Source organism: Macrobrachium rosenbergii, chromosome 12 (assembly GCF_040412425.1).
Source record: "Macrobrachium rosenbergii isolate ZJJX-2024 chromosome 12, ASM4041242v1, whole genome shotgun sequence".
Classification (NCBI taxonomy): Eukaryota; Metazoa; Arthropoda; class Malacostraca; order Decapoda; family Palaemonidae; genus Macrobrachium; species Macrobrachium rosenbergii.
In genome coordinates this window covers 10,914,985-10,935,787 of record NC_089752.1, presented here as the reverse complement: position 1 = coordinate 10,935,787, position 20,803 = coordinate 10,914,985, and the positions used below count along the sequence as shown (strand labels likewise).

The window sequence follows — 20,803 nt, the reverse complement described above, 5'->3', positions numbered from 1 at the left end:
GTTCTCTCATATACTGACTTACAGATTAAAATCTCAATAATTTAGGTTTTCCCCTCAAATCTGCAAGGTTCTTTTACAGCGTATACCTTCAATGTAAACTGATACTGAGATATTGCGAAGGTGAAGGAAAAAAAATCGAAGGAGCGAGGATTTGAATACTTAAATTCAAGGACAGGAAAAGTAGTAACGAGCAGAGATGAGATTGTCCCGCGACTCTGTAAACAACTTGACTTCACTAGGAATTTGTGAGGAAAGTTCATTTTATTTTTTTTTCCCCCCTCTCTCCACTTGTTCCCGGAACAGGGAGGTGGAAGTCCCCGGGGCACAGAGATAAGAATGGAATTTCACTTTCCAAGATTACTTCCTTCTTTTTTTCGCCTTCCTTTTTTGTCTTGGAATTATTTCCTGGGCTTCGTGCCTCCTGAGTGTTTCACGTCGTACGCAAATGGGCATCTTGTGCAAAAATATATTAACTCGCTCTTATGTATGCATATTGAACATGCATGTATAAATAAATGTATTCATGTATGTGTGAGGTGTGCGATTTCATAAAACAATCGTATCTGCCCAGAACAATAACCTGTATTGCTATTGCACGCGTAGGTACTGTTTCTAGTGACAGGAAGACCGCTAGGAATAAAGCGTATGAAAGACATTGTAAGAAATCGGAAAACAACCAAATTAGCTACACTAAAGCCCTTAACATTCTTTAAATGCATTCAGTTTCTCATCCAAAAGCAATTTCAGGTGAATCCCATACCGCCTACGCTCGAAGATAAGCTTTAGGTTTTTCCGTTGTGCAAAACTTCACTTTTATTCAACTTGGGAATTGGGACGGAGGAATTGTAGCTAAGGTTTATGGCGATGCCAGTGGTTTTTTTTTTATTATTATTTCTGTATACGCATGTATATATATATATATATATAATATATATATTATATATATATATATATATATATATATATATATATATATATATATATGTATATATATATATATATATATATATATATATAGTTGCTGTTTGTGCACCATACATGTTTTGAAGTTCCAGAAATATGCATTGCAAAAGTTTAAATTAAATTCCCTAGCAGGACCTGCATTCATGTTTCACAGTATATCCAGGGACGTGAGCTCTCCGCATCTATCTCAAAAGCCAATTCTATTCAGTTATGTTTATTTTTGCTTAAAATGGATTGATTTACGTTAATAAATAAAATGATACGATATTATGATGTGAGTAACCTTTTTCCCTCTTTCTTGATATCTTCAGTCGTCGGAACAGAAAAAGGCCTGCAATAGCCGCAAAGAGCCCCCAGACATCAGCGATTGGGAGAAGCTCGATAAAGTGGATATCGTGCACCGCATCAAAGGAAGCTCTTCACCTGGAGGGGGAGGAGGAGGGGGCGGCGCCTCTTTCGTCTTTCGGGTGAGTACACAGACCTCTTGCGTCTTCAACAAACACTCGGCCGCATGTATGCTAAGTAAATATGCTATGTTTACAACTAGTTGCAAGAAATGTTCCCATTCGAACACTTTATAGGCACAGTATATATGCCTGTATAGGAAAAGGTAAAGATCCCTGACATATTCCTAATGTATCTGGTGAATTGTGGATGAAACCTCCGTGTTCAAAACAGCATCAGCTGTTTCTTACACCTTTTCAGACGCCTCATCAGCAATGTTGAACCCCCTTATACATACTGCGCCTCTCAAATCTGCCTTTTATTCTCTCTCAGCCTTTCTAAATATTGAAACCCATCCTTCCCAGTGCTTATTTCATACTTTCTGTCTGCGGCTTCGTAGGTTTTCCTCTCCTTCATACTAACATTTCATAATTGTACATTTTTCAGTCCTCCATTCTTTCCACATGACCAGACCATCTCAAATCACACTAAAACATCATTTCATACAGTAACCTTTTCCTACACCAACGTATCTTCTCATTTATTTTCCTACACCAGCGTATCTTCTCATTTCTCACCCCTATAATTCTCCTTATGCCACATATTCTAATGAAACAATCATCTTTATGGCTTCCATCTTTTTTCCCCGCCATCAGTACTCAGCATCTACACTTCACTTTCTCAGAGATGAGTTGGCTTAACAATCCTTCTTACAACTACCATCCGTTCTTCAAGTATTCTGTAACTCACCTCTTATCTCATCCTACTGGCATCTCAAAGTTTTACTCCCAAATACTTATATTCTCCAGCCTTTACAATGATCTATCTTATTCTATACCACTATACCTAAGTCTGTTGTCCTTTCTCTGGCTTCTCACAGCACTACAGCCATAGAGACAATAAGCAACCACAAAGACGTAACACGTCTCTGTCACAGCCCCATTTTTACACCAAACTAGATATTCTCACGCCCACAAATTATAACATATTTCCACTTTAGTTTTTAAATCTGCACTGTTTTTCTCTTATCAGTCCTTCTGTTAGCTTTTTTTTCTTCAAACCAAATCATTCAATACACATATCTAGGTTTGGTAGATAATTTTAGCCCCTGTAATTCTTGCAGCTCCCTCTACCATTTTCAACCTTATACAAAGAACCATTATTGCTTTTATCCACATGCTTCTGAACTTTTATCGTATCCAGACATACGTTACACACCCTGGTCAGCTCCTCAGTAACTTTTTCACCACCGTATCTCATTACCTCACTTATGTAAGAAAATTGCTTATATATTTATTTATATATTTTTATTTTATTTATTTATTTATTTTTTTTTTATTTTTTTTTTTTTTTGCCTTGTTCCTCTTTATTTGTGTGACTCCAGATATTATAAATCAGGCCGTCGTTCTGGTATCCCTGGTATATTGGGATGTGGTGTGAGGAGGCACCCCATCCTGTCGTTACGGTAAAAAAGGCACAAATTTATAAACATAGTCGTTATCTAAAAAGCAAGCACTCTTAAGCTTTTATTATTATTCACAACGAAGTTATCCTTGCTAACCAACCCACGCATGAATTTTGCGTAAGCGTCCCCCTCATGAAGGATTTTATCTTTTTAAAAGAATATATAGGAAGGACCGATCAGTATCAAATATAACATGCAAAACCAGGAGCAGGGCCCTTTAAGTCACAACAGGAATATTTAGAATTATTTGCCATGCAACAGGACTTACAAGGTACCATGTAGGACAACAAACGCTTTCAATGCAGGTAAAGCAGAAGTGACTTCAGTTATCTGCACTGATAAAAGATAGATTGACAAACAAACGAAAAATGGCTGATCGAGAATGATGCATGAAATGTGAATGATCAAACAACTTTAGTTGGAAGAACCTGACAAAAGGAGTGTGAATATTGTAGCAGAGAGAGGCGGAAAAAGACGGATGATGTTTGCAGGTAGCTTTCGGTAAACAACCATGTGATGCGAAACTTATTATAATATAGTCTGTTAGATGAGTATGGATGTTGGTCCATACAGTTAATCATTATTACTTACAGGAATTTCTTGTAAACGTTATAATTAATTTTGTTGATAATAGCAATATGACAAAATATATTTGCAGTATCTTCCAAAATAAGAAGTATATTTACTGCCGTAGGACGGAGTTCGTTTTTAAAAGGTGCGAATCCATTTGCTGGTATTTCTATACATATACAAACGTGTGATTATGATCCCCGCTTGAGAAATTCATAGGCGCGATTCCTTTATTAAGGAGGCTTATAAAAAATATATATTATATTTTAAAGTCTTCGTAATTTATTCTCGATCATTTTTGCTTGATTTCCGGGGGTAGAAGAATACAAAATCTAAGCATCACTCGAAACAGAAAATGCAATAAGGAAGAACTTCATTTCTCTTAGAATTGTATCATTTCAAACGAAAAACGAGTCGTTTCCTGTGTGAACTGAAAAACGTAGTGTTTTGCCCTCTCTGTGAATTATATTTAGCTGTTAATAGTTACTTATTCATATCCGCTCTTCGTTCCTAACTATAAAAAAAAACCGGCCTGAATATTTTGCTCTGAATTTGTCGTCATGTGAATCGCTATCACCTTTTGCAAAGTACAAAAAAAATTGTTTTCAGAAGTTACAGGCACTGAATGATAGTTATTTTTCAGATAATAATTACTAGACAGTCATTGGTAGTATATTTGCTTGGCGAAACTGTGTGTTTGACAATAGGTCAAGATAAACAAGTTGATTCATTTGTCGAACAAAGGAAGAGGGAGGTGCGTGAAGGATATGCATTTAGACATTTCTTGATCTAGTTTGTTATGACATGTCTTTTTAGTATATTTTGTATTTAAAATTGTATAACTGTTCTCGGTTACGAAGCTGAGTTATTCCCAACTTCCAGTTTTATACTGATAAACCGGCAGTGGCTGAGAAGAATATATAGAATATTAATAGTAAAAAGGAAAATGTTTGCAGGTAAAAGTTTAAGGTAAAAATCAGTAGCGTCATCGATTTGTTTTCTAAGTGGGGACAATCTTCCTGAGTTCGGTAAGTCAGAATAAACGGACCTTTTGTAGTTCGACTAGGAAGCCTATTGAAATATGGTGAATGGAATCAGTGTAAGTTCATCTGCGTCTACTTAGTAAACGAATTTCTAGCTTGCTAAATAAAACATGCTTAGATTAAGCGTTTACATATTGTATATCACAAAGATGTTCTCCTTTAAAGTTTCCCTAGTTAGATATGACATTACCAACAGCAGATGAGGCGACAGACGTTAATTTTTCCCAGTTTTTTACATACAACATTGCAGTTGTTAAATAACAAAATGCCATTTTTATATTATCTCCACGTGGACATTAGAAACTTCGCCTGGAACATATAACGGAGGAAAAAAGAGCAAAACTTCCAGCAACTTACAAAAGGAAAGTTAAGGAATCAAAGGATAAGATTTTTGATGAGCTGACTCATTAGGGTAAGACTTAACTGCAGAAAAGAATAGTACCGAGGGCTGCAAGTATAATTATAAAAGAACCAAGGCAGCATGAGAACGAAAATTGTTCCTTTCTTATGGCACAGAATTACGTTCAAGTAAGAAAGGAGAAGAATATGGAACGAGAATTCTAGCCGGCAGGTATCTCATTTCGGCTTTTAAAACCAGTTATCAGGGCTCCTTAATGGCAGTCTCTTAAAAGCCAACCCGGCTTCTTGAGTGAGTTTGGCCTGAAGTAAATCGTTTAGCCGCTGAATTATATATTTCGTTTTACAACAAATTCAGTATTAGAGTTTTCTTTTTTTTTCATGAAAGTATATGTCAAGCAAATAATGATCTGTTTGAAGGACAAATAGATACGATTGAAATTAATGTACACAACCAGAACTGTATTGATTTTCTTGTCTTCAAGTCCGTTTTGTTGGGCGCAGAAGAATTTTCTCTCCTTTGAGAGTCAGAAAATGAACGAAAAACACAAGACGAAAGTTATGTAAAAAAGGAATCAACTGAAAATAAAAGACCTTTGATGTGGATTGGATTAGATAAAAGATAATTGTCCAAGCAGGAAGTCCAGGGAGCTGGCTTTACAAGATTTATTATTTTACTCTTTTTTTTTTATCGTTAATATTTTTCGAGAACTTGACTAGAGTAGTATGATGAGAATATGTTGATTTGCATGCTTTCTTGTACATACATACACACTTTTTTCATAAAAAAGAAATTTTCCTTTAGAAAAGATGAATTCAGGGACTAAGGTCATGGGGAGTCTTCATCACTCTTCAGTGCAGCCTTATTAACAGTGCGTAGTTTCTCCCTACAGTAACATTGCTCCTGTCATCTGTTCTTAATTCGTCTGCCCATTATTTTTCTATTTTCTAATATCCGCATCTGCATCTTCCACCGTTTTATAAACCTGTCTCACCCCATTCTCTCCAGAAACGAGGCGACCTTATTTTGTATCGGTTGACTTCCTGCCTCTCCTTCCACGCGTGATCATACTGCCGCCATTTCCTCATACGCTGATGGCAGAGACCTTTGAGTCAGCAGTCCCTAAACCCTTCCTACTTCGTTCCGCTGTCAGTTGCTCCACTCCCCAGGTTCTGCAAAATCGTTCAACTTGTTTTACTTCAGTTTATTGCACGGAAGTTCCACTGCTTTACCAAGCCCGTATTTTTTCAGCGCAGTTTCATTTACTCCTTTAATCCTGAAAGTTTTTGCATTCTCTGTAAATTTCTTTTTATGCCAATATTTTCCTATCTCATTACCTGGCACTGTACTTTTTTCATTGGTCCGTCGGTCATCATTATATTATTATTATTATTATTATTATTATTATTATTATTATTATTATTATTATTATTATTATTATTATTATTATTATTATTATTATTATACGAATACGTTGTATGGTATTATCGGTATTATTATCCATATTACTAGTCTCCTCCATGCCTTTTACGTTTTCTGGAAACTTGGTATTGTGGAGGTTTTGGGATTATTTTCATCAAATATTTCTATTTTGACCTAGTTGCTAGTTCACAGGTCAGTTTAAAATCAATTGTCTTTTAGTTTTTCCATAGATCTCAGAAACTGAGAATCAGAGGTCTAAGATATGATTTTTTAGTGTTTGATCGTGATTTCTGCCCTCAAGGTCACAGATTAGTTTAAAGGTGAACATTTTATATTTTTTTCTTATATTCATGAAACTTCTTTAAGTAGGTACCTAGGGGCTAGTGAGCATTTCCCCGAAATATTTTGGTACCTTAACCTTTTTTTCAATGTCATTTTATTTCAATCTGATTTTTACTGGAAAGCAAGTAACTTTGCTATTCCGATTATTTCCCCAAACCTTGTTATCTTGGGCTATTTTTAAAGGTCACAGGACAAATTAAACTCCAAAAACTTATTTTCCATTATATGTTTTTTTCTAATTTGATTCGGGTATTTTGTGGGTTGGTGGTAAATTCTCCCAAGTACTTTTTACCCTAACCTATTTTTCTTGGTCACGGGTCGGTTTAAAGGTCACCATTTACGTTCCTCCGATTCTGGCGAAACTTGAAAAGTAGGTGCAGTCAAATTTAAGGTCTAAAAGATTTTTTTTTCCTGCGATTTTCACGAAATTTGTAAAGTCGGTAACTTAGAGGTTGGTAATACGAACTTTGGCATATTTTTGAATATCTCTAAATTATTGCATTTTCTCTAAATTTCTTGTCTCCAGAATTTTGGTCAGAACTTATTGTGATAAAGTTATGAGAATGAACGGCAGAATTTTGAGAGTGGTATTTCACCCTCTACAGTTTGCCGTTAATTCTCTGCTTGTTACATCCTCCGAAACAAGTATTTTCACAGTCACCACATATACATTTTTTTATTGCTTAGACAAACAAAATATTTATTGGGATGTAGACAAACAAAATATTTATTAGGATCTAGACATATGAAATATTTCTTAGGATCTAGACAAACAAAATATTTATTAGGATCTAGACAAACAAAATATTTATTAGGATCCAGACAAACAAAATATTTATTAGGATTTAGACAATCAAAATGTTAATTAGGATCAAGACAAACAAAATGTTTAACAAAATATTTATTAGGATCTAGACAAACAAAACGTTTATTTGGATCTAGACAATCAAAATATTTATTAGGATCAAGACAATCAAAATATTTATTAGGATCTAGGCAAACAAAATATTTATTAGGACCTAGACAAACAAAATATTTATTAGGATCATGGCATCATCAAGTTTTCAATGAGCTGCGACCAATGCTTTTAAGAGCAGTGACTTGAAAAGGTGTGGGTGTTGACTGATACTTTTAAAATCATGTAGTTGAATCACATTCTTATCCTCTTGTCGAATCTAATGTTGTCAAATTATTAACTTGAATTATTCCATCTTAACTTTCTAAATGCACAAAACCATTGGGTGCTTCTTAAAACTCATTTTAGAGTTTTCATTGTATGATGCTGCTTGTACGTTCACACTGAATACTGAACAGTGTGTTTAGGAGACCTTTTATAAAGAAAGATAGTTATTGTATAATTAGAAAGTTAAGATGGTATAGTTCAAGTTAATAATTTGTCAACAACAGTACGTTTCACATGAATTTTTTATGGAGTGGACGAGGTAGAATGATTGCAGATATGATATTTAACCATATATCATTCTCGTCATTATACATACCCAATAATTTAACAAGAACTTGCAGACACCCGCTGTTATCTTTATATTGATGAATCAACATCCATTTTGGTGCTTTTGTGGTTAAACTTCTTCTTCATCTTCTTTGTCTTAAGCTTTGCTCATATCTATATGGTGTCGCTGTTTCCTATCAACCTTCACCACCTTCCTCTGTCCTTTACATCATGACTTCTCAGACCTGCTGTCTCCTGCATATCACTTGCTATCTTATCCTTCCATCTGAACTTCGGCCTTGCTCCTTTTCTCCTTCCCTCCACCTGCTTGCACATAAACCGTTTACAGATCCTTTTGTGGTTAAACACGATGTCATATATGATAGATTTGCCTTTTTTTGCTGTTTCTTTTGTTTGGTGAGTGGTTACATGCAAGAAACGTCTTTATATTGAAAGCTTTGACAGGGTGAGATTTCTGTTCCATATTATCTCTAGTTCCCTGGCATTTCCACGAAAGCGTTTATATCGAATTGGTGTATAGTCTTCATCTCAAACAGATATGTACGTGACAGTTGAAATGGCACCCAAGTATTCATAAAATTAGGAATAAATGAAAATATACAGAAAATAGGAAAATTTTGACAAATGTGGAAACAAAGCTGCTCATATACTCCTTCATTTTAAAACTTCTCTCAGCGAATGTGTTTTGACATTGAATACCTATGGCATACTGAGCCTCGATAGTGGAAGCAGATTTGTATTCCATTCCGCAAAATCGAACAATCTTGAAGCCTTGATGCAGCAAAGCCTTTTCCATTTTGTAACCAATTATAAGCTATAAGAATGTTTGACTGTATATAATTTAAACATATGCTTTCAGTTATGTTCCTTTCGTCTAGATAAAAACATACGCATAAAGATGCAAGTATATCTCGCTGTGCACAGTCTCACAAAATTGCTTTTCAGAATTCTTACGTATAGTAAAGGGCGTTTAATTAAAATTTTACTTTTCAACTCCTTTATGATTGTAGACTTTCGCTGACTTTTTTTTTTTTTTTTTTTTGCCTGCTCCGGAAATTGCAATGGAAGTAAAAAAGCTGTAAATATTACTGGAAGTATTTTAAGCATCACATTGCCATAAGCGTTTTCTCTTTTCTACAATATAATTTGTTAACCAGAATCTACTGATTTTTCAACTGAACTCTGCCAGAGCACTTTGTGTTTGCCATTGACTTCTGTTTTTAAATTTCTGTATCACTTCTAGAAAGCCATAGATATAAGATCGTTACTGATGAATATATCTGTTAACCATTCACTATGCGAGGTCTGGATCTCGATTGCCCTTTCATTGGTTTTGAATTAAAACTTTAACTTCTTCTGACAGTCGTAAGTAACGCTTGAAATGCGTATTCCATTTGTTACCCTCCTTTAAGATAGCATGCATTTATCATTTATAACCCCTCAAGTTCATCCTGTCCAGTTTCAGGTTTTCGTCAGGTCTCTTCATGTATAAACCCTCATAGGGGGTTAGTGCCATCAGTGTACCTCATGCAGTGCACTGTAAGCATCACTTAAGATTCCTTGCAGCGTGCCTTCCGCCACTAGCTGCAACCCCTTTCGTTCCTTTTACTGTACCTCCTTTCATATTCTCTCTCCCATCTTACCTTCCACCCTCTCATAATGTTATTCATAGTGCAACTGCGAGGTTTGCCTCCTGTCACACCTTTCAAACCTTTTGCTGTTGATTTCCGTTTCAGCGCTGAATGACTTCATCGGTCCCAGTGCTTGGCCTTTGGCCTAAATTCTAAATTCAGTTCATGTATGAACCCTTATGAGAGAGATGCTTTTTCTTCCATCGAAGCCTCCCTAGAAACGTGACGTTTGCTGAGTCTGCTGCCTATGCGGGATCCCCGTTGCTACGAGAACTTCTCTTTTGAACTAGTTCAGCTTCATTAATTTATTTGGCGTCAAAGGCGACTGATATAAAAGTCTCGCTTGCGCTGAAGTAAATTACACACGTCAGGGTTGTAGAGGATAAGTTTCTTTATTCAATTGTAGAAACTTTAGGAGACTTGTTCCGCTGTAAGAGTGCATGTGCACGTATGCCTCTGGTTTTGCAAGCTGGAATTTGTAACTTTGTCTTCATAAAATTCTTTCCAACGGATGGAAAACGCCATGTGATCCTCATTCCAGAGAGTCGGCATTGCGAATCAGAACTTCAAGTGGGAAAACGTATGCTGCATCTGGTCGTTCACATTTTTTTTTTTTTTGTAAGCCTGCATTTCTAACAGGAAATCGTAAATATTCCACAGTTCCCACGAGAGAACTCGCGAAAATGAAAAGGATTTCAATTATTTGGACTCCTTTCATCGAAAGGTATTGTCAGATGTTATTAATGGATGGTTTTAGAACGTTCTGGAAATGTTAAGTTATTAATATTCACACAAGAGGAATGGATTGGGTGCTGACCAGAATTTTATGCCTACACACACACACACACACACACACACATATATATGTATATATTATTATATACATATATATATATATATATATATATATATATTATATATATGTGTGTGTAAGTATATACACAGTATATGTGACATGTTTGTATGTATGGATGTATATATATATATATATATATATATATATATATATATATATATATATATATATATATATATATATATAATATATATATATATTATATATATATGTATGTATGTATGTACATATATATATATATGTATATATTATATACAGTATATATGTGTGTATATATATATATATTATATATGCGTGTGTGTAAGTATATACACACAGTATATGTGACATGTTTGTATGTATGGATGTATTTGGACTAAGTCGGGTTATTTTGTGGGGTTCATTCTTTAATATGGTACATAAATTGACATAATGTTGTTAATAGAATTCACTATCTAAAATTACACAGAATTATTCGTCAACAGAGATAGAAGTAGTATTGTTTAACAAGAGAAATTCGATATTTTTATTTTTATTTATTCTACTTTTGCTGGACATACAGTTAGATAGAACATGTCACTGACACACTTGTTAGCTAACTCTTGAATATTGTCACAACGCCTACGTTTAACCTTGCCTTTATTTATAATGTCAGTCAATTTACGTCATTAAGCTTACCAGGCATCATGTGCGCTCTGTATTGTTTCATATATTCTTTACGATTTTTTTTTCATTTAATTTGAACTCGACCCTCCTGCCACTTTGAAAACAAAATCATTTTTCGTAATTTAGAAAACCTCTGAATAGAGAGAGCATCTATTGATGTGCATCAATATTATGGGATGTTTCCCCTTGATGTTGTGATGGCGTGATGTTATGAAGCAACACCTCACACTATTGAGTAGTAGATGTTCTATGATGGTAAATAGAAACACAGAATTGTAAGGAAGTTCAGGGTTTTCTTTCCCATTCATAATTTATCCGCATGCGTTCTGCTCCAGTTTTTTTATGTTTGTTGTTACTTAACAGTTGCAAATAAAATGCAGGCTGTAGCACTATTCACGACCTTTTGACAATGTCATATTCAACAGAAATTAACTCATTATCAGAAGACTGACAGTGAACTGAGTTATGAGAAACTGTAATGCTTAACATTTAATAACAGTCATAAGATCCTATTTGCCTTATGCCCCCATCAGAATTTCTTCTACGATTTTTTAATGTTTTTAACCAAGACACTAAGGAAGTCAGCCTCATAAAGTAGAAACTCAAAGATCCTGTAGCATTGTAGGTCCTTGTGTCGAAGTAACTAACGTATAAATGCTATGGTAATATAGCAGTTTGTTGTTTAAGTACGAGTTCGCCTCATTGCATGAAAACATCATTTAATAAATTTATTAAATTTCCCATGATGTTTGAAATAATTTAAGATGAAAGTGGAACGTTCCTTTATATTAGCAACATATTCGTCTGATACACACACACATACATATATATGCATATACCAATATGAATTCTAAATAATATATATATATATATATATATATATATATATATATATATATATATACATACTGTATTTATATATATTGTTGAGAATTCATATTGTGTTTGAGCCGCTTCTTTATCCTGAGCCTAATTCTATGGAACAACTTCTGTCCATAGAACACGACAGAATAATTTTGTAAGCTTCTTATCTTCTGTACGAGTAGGTATACCTTTATTAATACCCATCGGTAGGATCTCTCTCTCTCTCTCTCTCTCTCTCTCTCTCTCTCTCTCTCTCTATAAGCTCTTGTTTGGGAGAGTCGGTAGAGTGTGGCCTTGCACTCGTTAGGCCCGAGTTCGACCCTCCGGCCGGCTAGTGAAGAGTTAGAGGAATTTATTTCTGGTGATAGAAATTAATTTCTCGCTATAATGTGGTTCGGATTCCACAATAAGCTGTAGGTCCCGTTAATCAGCTCAGTGGTCTGGTAAAACTAAGGTATACTTAACTTTTTCTCTCTCTCTAAAAATATCGTCGATTATCATATTTCTCTCATAAACGTTTTCTTGACTTGAATAATTTGATATAATTGATAACGAAGTATTACAATGTAAAGGTTTTGTGTCATTCCTTACTCGTTTGGAATGCCCACCGTGATATACTTTAGGATTTGCTGCTTCGAGTTTTTCATAGAACTTATTCACAGGTTCCAGCTACTTTTTTTTATATTCATGCTTCCCTCAGGAGAATTGCAAAACAGATTTATTGCGGGCTTGTTTGTGTTTTTAAGGCTTCTTGTAACTCCTGAAGACTGTACGTGTCCTTTGTTTGAAAGTAACCAAACTTTCTCAAGTTAACTTTCTAAAGCAAATTTGCCATGCATACATTAGTTTGGCCAGTGCAACAATCTGTCTTTTAAGCGGCTTCAATTTTAAATTTTGATTATACCTGGTCATAGGATGGACATCTAATCATGGTCGGTAGGTTTTTCATTTCATCTGAAATTCATGTTTATTGTAAGAAACCCGTGAAAGACATTTTCATTGAGGTATGATTGAAATTTATAACTGCCGATAATCCGTTGCGAAATCCAGATTTCTGATTGTATTTTAGATAATTATGTTTTACTCTTCTTCCAGAAACTGATTTTGTAACAGCTCACAATGTTTCTTTTTTAAGTAGTTAAGTAGAAATTTTTGACCACCACGTGACTGTTAGTGGTAAGTTTGATATGCACCAGATGTCATCTGATTTTCGATACAGCTGTAAATCTCTTGTCAGCGTAAACCTCTTAAGAAATTTTGTTAAGTTTTCTCTTAATTTTGCTTTCCCGTTCGTTGATACTGCCTAAAGCTAACCGTGGATGCAATGCATTTAACACTCATCTGTATTTCCTTAAGTCTTCTGAAGGCTGGGCATAGTCCTGTATGAAGTCCATACCAAGTACGGTTAAAGTATGAGCGATTGCCGTTTGGTTCGTGGTTGATCTTATAAATAAGTCTAAAAACCCATGCCTAAGTTGTTGCAGATCTTTTCAGAAACCAGACAAACATAGAATTATAATTACCATATGAGCATAGAATTATAACTTAAAGAACGTCGCTTCTTTTCGGTTAAAATGTTCTAATTTCATCATTCAGTACACACGCAGAGCTCGGCCTTGTTTCGAAAGTAGTAAATTAATAGCATGAGAGAAATATAATGTCTTGACTGTGCCCTGTTAACATTGTATTAGATTCCACGTTTCAAGTTGTATCCTTTTCCTCACATTTCCATCCACGGATGAAATGTTGGCTTGATATACAGATATATTCCGTGCGGCTCCGAGAGGCAATCCGATTAGGATAATCGCCTTCGCTAGTTCTTAATCCTACTGACTTCCTGGAATTAATTCTTCCGAAAACACAAATGTTTTAAGATATACGCCATAGAAAGCCTTCCTAATCTGCTTATGTTCAGTATATCAGAAACTATTAAGACTCGGTGAGTGCTCTAGAAACTAGGCAAAAGTGAATACTTTATATCTCTTTTACTTGTAGTAGAAAAATTAACAAATATGGAGAAAATATTTCGTCGGAAAATGCAAATCTGCAAATTTGTCACAGAAAAAAAACAAGTGTACAAGATGTGCATGTGCCACTTATATTTCATTTTACTGTATTTATCTTCTCATTTTTAATGAGAATGATAATGATAATAATAACGCAACTTTCCGACATTCTCTGCCAATCGCACCAAGTTGCTGTGAAGAGGAATGAAACCCTCCAGGTATGATTCTGTCATTTCTGCGCCGGTGCGCCGCCCAGTGTTGCCGAAACGTGGAAATCTGGCCTCCGGTTTGGAAAAAATGTCCACACTCCTTTTAGGGGATTATTTTGGTCAGATATATTATTTTCTTAGATTATGTGATTCATTTACTTATATTCAGTCATTTATATTTTATATTATCATATTATATATATATATATATATATATATATATATATATATACAGTGTATATATATATATATACTACATATATATATTTTATATATATATATATATATAAATATAATATATTATATTTTATAATAATGACTGAATAAAGAACCATCAAAGAATGGTTGTTTACGCACCACCAGGTACTCAGTGGTTACTGGGAGGAGGGAGGGATTCTGGATCGGTACTCCTGTCTTCTGGGAAGGGGCCAGGGAGTGTGGAATCGTGTTGCGCCAAGCTGGGAATCTCTGCCGGTTTCATTCCTACATACCTCCGTGGTAACAAATCTCCGGGGTTTTCGCAAACCATGCGGAAAGGCAAATCTTTATCGGAAAGTATTTCTGATTTTTACACATGTACAAGTATATATATATATATATATATATATATATATATATATATATATATATATATATATATATATATATATATATATACTGTATATGTATTTATATATTTAAATATAAATTATATAATTATATGTATGTAATATATGCATATGTGTGTGTATTTATGTCTGTATGTATGTGTATATACAGTATATATATATATATATATATATATATATATATATATATATATATATATATATATATATATATATATATATATATATATATACACAGAAATAGGTAACTCCTTCTCTGTTAATAGGGCCAGGGATTCGATTCCTTGGGGAGTCTAGGGCTTTAATCCCATCCCACGAAAGTTCATTTGTGCCTCAAAATGAAAGAGCAGCACCGCTAAGGGGCAAAAGGCGAGTAGGTGAAAAAGTGTGTATACTTTTCATATTACCGCATATTTTAGAATATTCATTTTTCTTGGATGTAAAGAAAGTTAATGATCATCCGTAAATGGCATCCGAGCAATGATGATGAGCGGTGAGTCCTTCAATTATCTCATCTCAGCAGAATGAAGGATTCCACGTTAGCATTTCGGAGCGTTTTCTCGCGTCCCAGATGTACATCATTCGCTGTGCTTTGTTGAGCAATTGGTATATTGAGTTCATCAGTTTGACTCAGTCTTTAATCATAACCTTTCTAGTGTAGATTCGTCTGGTCCATAATCCCCTCTCGCCAGTCTATTGCTTCCTTTGCTGTCTATAAGCTAAACTTAGTTCGGTCCTTTAGCAACCATCTTTTCACTTTTCCACATTGTATTCGTCTGTTTTTTCGCCATTTTTATTATACTTGTGTTTCATACTCTTTGGCAGCATCCTCAGTAACGGTTGCCAGTATGCAAATTTAGCTTATTTCGGTCAATATTTTTCTGCATGTCTTTTACCCTGGAGTTCATTGAATTCATTATCTGTAATATTTACTTTCCATATCTGTGCGAATCTCCAGCTTTTTTATCTGCTTTTCTCTAACTTTAGCATCACCCTTGGCTTAATGCATACCTCAGGAATAAAGCAGCTGCTATTCCAGCTAAAGAGGCTCTACCCATCTTCGTCTTCATTCCCACAAACTCCAGTACTTCTTAATACTCTGACGGCTAGGACAAAAAAAAAAAAAAAAAAAAAAAACTGTCACGCTCCTGGGTCTTCATTGCTTTTTCTCCTATCATAAGCCTCGAGAATTTCCATAGCTTTAATCTCATAACGGAAGCTTTACCTACTACGATTATAGAAGCTCTCCCTCCTTGCCATAGGGACGTCTCTGTAATGTGTGTGTATTATTGTTCATTTATGTTGAATTCCAATGGATGTATACACAAATACGTAATTATTTGTCACTACAGACACGAATATTAAATACGAAAATTGTGAAGATAAGGCGCGAATAAGTTCACTGTATATCTTCACAGTTTACATATTTAGTATAGGTTTCTATACTCATGATTAATTGTGTATCTGAGTATACATCCATTTGAATTAATCAATTAAAAATTAGTTCTTATATATTATATATATATATATATATATATGTATATATATATATATATATATATTTGTTTATAAGGAACAATAATTCATCGTTTTCATGCTTTTGATGATTTACATATATATTATTCATGTGTAGAAACTATATATATATATATGTATATATATATATATATATATATATATATATATATATATAATGTGTGTGTGTAGAATCTACTGGTCACTTTTTGCAGAATCCTATATAATTAATGGCCACAATGCCCTGTTAACTTCTCGAAGAATTCGAGAAGTTAAGAGGGCATTGTGGCAATTATATATATATATATATAATTATATATATATATATATATATATATATATATATATATATACCCACTTACACACATACATACACACACCTAAACACTGTATTGTACTCCGTGTCATTGATGAAACTGTTTAACAGAATTTCGAACGGCCTGTGCCTCTAAAAATTGTATCACATTCCAGTTTTGCTGCGTGTAGCCTGTCCTTACTGTAAGCATGTACTATTTTTAGACATCCTCTCTTGTGTGGTTTATCTATTTTTAGACATCCTCTCTTGTGTGGTTTATCTCATCCTCACACAGAGGAATGCTTTCTTTCCAGTTTAAGGGATTTTCCATATGAAAATGGCTACAGTTTAGTCGCATTAAGCTTATTTGATATTTAACCTCGTAATATTCCTTTCATTGGGAGGATGGGTTCTCCCACACCCAATCTCTTATTATTTACCTTTTAAACATTGCTCTTCTCTCCTTTTCTCGCCCTTCCCTTGCTTTCCTCAGTCCTGGGCTAGGTAAGGTTGCTGCCAGTTCCATTGACTCTTCGTAATTTAAAAGTGTATGAGCTGCTCCCAAACAATTGCATTCTTTGGTTAGTTGTCCTTTTATGTAGTTTTATCAAACATTTTGTTAACGTTTTCATCATTCCTGAATGTGCAAGCGTCCATTAGTTGCTCAAAAAAGAGACCGTAACATACAAAATTAATATCACAGGTGAACTGAAATTCATGACGTTTTGAAATTAAACTGAATATCATTCTCATATTTTCATAGGCTTTAAAAATACCAAATTCAAACACCAGTATTCCAGTCCTATAATTTAAACAGCACAGCGCCTATCCTCACAGGACTAAGTACGTTGTTGTTTTACTGTGACATTATCCCGTTCTTGCAATTCAAAATCAGGAAACAATTAAATTCTGCTTTGCAATCATCAGTATGATGTAGAGCGTAACATTACCCATAATTTTCATATTCTATTGGGAAACCCGATAAGTCAAGAACAATTTTGTGTGGAAACTTATGTTATGACCAGTGAGTTATCTGTGTTACCTCCCTTCATTTTATTGCAAAAGTTTTACGAATGCGACATTTTTCTGAGCATTCTTAGCAAACTGTAATAACGAGATTGTACCATAGACTCAAGCGTGGGCCTGGCACCATAACTATTTTCATTTAATAAAGCCATCCTCGTCCAATCCCTTCTGAGCCGTTTTACCCCCCTCCTTGTCTCTCTCTCTCTCTCTCTCTCTCTCTCTCTCTCTCTCTCTCGCTACCCCAAAGCCTTTCATTTCCTTCAAAAATAAATAAATCAGTTTTCCCCTGCCTCACTTGAAAATCCTTTTATATATGAAAAGGTTGAGTGGAATACCCTGTCGAATTGTTTGATTTTATTGCGAGACATCCGTCAGGTAAAACGCTGGACATTGATCAACACTTCGTAAATTATTTTGATAAAGTTTTCATGTGCTTATGGATATTCTTGACATTTAGCATGAAAACTTATTTTTAAGGTGAAATAAGTTCCATTAGGTGATTCTGATTTGTACTCGCTTGATAACGAAGGCAGCTTATCTCGTTGTGCTGATCAAATGCTGTCGTTCATAACATTTGTAGGAACTCTTTCATAGTTCTCTTTTGGGTGTGTAGAATAATTTACATTTTTCCAAAATTAGCTTTATAACCCAGGAGGATTTTTTATCCCATTTCGATGTCCTGGCGAACAGCGAACATTTGTATTTCTTGACCATTAAAAATTCTTTATAATTGGCAGAGGTAATTCTAATATAGAAAAGAATTTTAAGTAACTGAAGTGACCAAGGTTTCATCATGTTCTCGGCTGCACTAGCATCCCTGAACAGTCTTCTTGGTTCCATATGAATTGGTTTCATGGTCTGATGATAATGCCAGGGCCTAACCTGACCCAAAATAACATTCCGCCATCCACAAGGACCAATTGGAAATGACCGCCACTTGCTCCATAATTTTGTCGGATAATCGTCAAGCAATGTCATGTCATATTGTCATATCCGTAGTCAGGTCTCAAGGCATGTAGGCCCAAAAACATCATTGCATTATTGCAATTACGAGGGTGGTGCTCATAAGCGTACTCTTCATGAGCCTGTTGAAAATTTCTAAGATTTTTAAGTTTTGTAGGCGAAGAGCTTTATAGCGAAGAGCTTCCTTCCCTGAAATCACATAGAAATAAAGATTAAATGAGGTTGTCAGCATTTAGAAAAAAAAAAGTCTGAAATCGCACAGTTTTATGTGTTCTTTATTGTCCTTCCAGAGGGCACTGACGTAGGTTGTCCTACCAGAGGGCGCTGACGTAGATTGTCCTTCCAGAGGGCACTGACGTAGCTTGTCCTTCCAGAGGGCACTGACGTAGATTGTTCTTCCAAAGGGAACTGACGTAGATTATCCTTCCAGAGGGCACTGACGTAGAGAGCTAAATGTTCAGAGGACAGTGGGAGTTTAATGTTGAGCTTGTTTATTAATCGTGATGTTATGGAGGACTAGTTCGTGAAGGTGTCCTCAAGCTTTTATGTAATAATCAGTGTTTTATTATGAATATCGTATTATTTCTTCATTTAAACCCATGTACAAAAGGACTGAATTTTAATAATTAAATTCATTTAAATGCAATACTAGACAAATTCAGGGGTGCTGGATCTAAGTCTTAAGCATTTTGCAAGTTAAACTGGTGTCGAAATTTGTTCACGTTCGTGGTCAAATGAGAGAGAGAGAGAGAGAGAGAGAGAGAGAGAGAAGGGAAGCTGATGGTTTTGAGGCTGGTGCAACTCTCACCTTTAAACATTTTATCTCTCTCTCTCTCTCTCTCTCTCTCTCTCTCTCTCTCTCTCTCTCTCATACACAGTCTCGTGGCCGCCACAGCAAAAGCGGAGGTTTTAGTAATTCAATTTAGAAAGAGAAATGGCCCCTGGTTCCTAGCAGATGGTTAAATGGTGAAGTGATAAACGGTTTTCATTTAAGGGGAAAGGAGATTGGGATACGGGAGACAAAGGAAATCGATTTTAAATTTGCTTAGACGTTTTCATTAAGGTTCTGTCCTTTGAACCTCCACAAACAGGTCTCCTCCTTTCACAGGAGCTGGATATCTGCCCCTTTGTTTTGCAAAGTCGTTCGTTGACATTAAATGGAATGGGTACCTCGTTGATCTGGTGTCGGCTAAAGAGAACAGGTGTCACGCATAATGGATGAATGAAGTTGGGCATGGATCGTTTTGTAGTGAAGGAGGATGCCGCCTACTTTTGCAAGGGTTACCTTTTTCTTTAAACATGAAAGGTACTCATAGAGGGGTATATTGTCGTATGTCTGACCCTTCGTCTGTCATTAAACTTCCGTCATACTTGAAAATAGTAGATTAAATTCGTTGTGTGTCATCATACGCAATTCATGTTTTACCATTGCAGTTTTTCATGTGCAGAATTTGTACCTTTACATGCACCCGAATTTCAGTCAGAGATCGTAAAGCAAACTAGGTTCCACTTCGAACAGAGAGAGCGATCCATGTAATATTCCTTTTACGCGCTGCCAGCTAGATATGAAAGCGCGCCGCAGTAACGAGACAGCAAATAGTATTCCGCTTTGAATGTGACAGCATTTCACGTTCAAGAGTAATTTCCAATTGTATGTTTCATGCAGATTCTAAACGGGCCTGTTGCACATTCATTATCATTCAAACATTGATGTGGTCAGTACATCCTAGTCCTTTCGTTGTTAAAACATTAAGGAAATATGTGTTTGTTTTCATGATAAGCGCATATCAGTTCTTTAGACGTGCGGCTTCTGTTCGTGGGTTTATTCATACCAAGCAAAATTGTCTGAGACCCATAGGGCCTGAAAGATCTAGGAAGTTTGCCTAAAAAAGGTTGTAGGTTGTCTGAATATCGTCCACGTTGTACGGTTGAGTTGTCAAAATTTTATCGAGGGAAGCATCTTGAGATCATAGTGATGGATTGATATTTACTGATTATTACTCAGATACATTCCGATGCATAATCTTGCCGATAGTTGCTGGCATGTTGGCGTACCAATTAATGGGAGACCACTCAACCTTGACAGAGTAGCGCTACTGTAATTGTT

At 35.2% G+C, this 20,803-nt stretch overlaps 1 protein-coding gene across 1 annotated transcript in view; it reads left to right on the top strand.

Moving 5' to 3' along the window:
* Positions 1 to 20,803, top strand: part of Alk (Anaplastic lymphoma kinase) — a 1,114,821-nt gene that overhangs the window by 874,445 nt on the left and 219,573 nt on the right. The window contains exon 16 of the mRNA XM_067113483.1: positions 1,275 to 1,430. Within this exon, the coding sequence (XP_066969584.1) occupies positions 1,275 to 1,430 (156 nt within the window). The remainder of the gene's footprint in view (positions 1 to 1,274; positions 1,431 to 20,803) is intronic.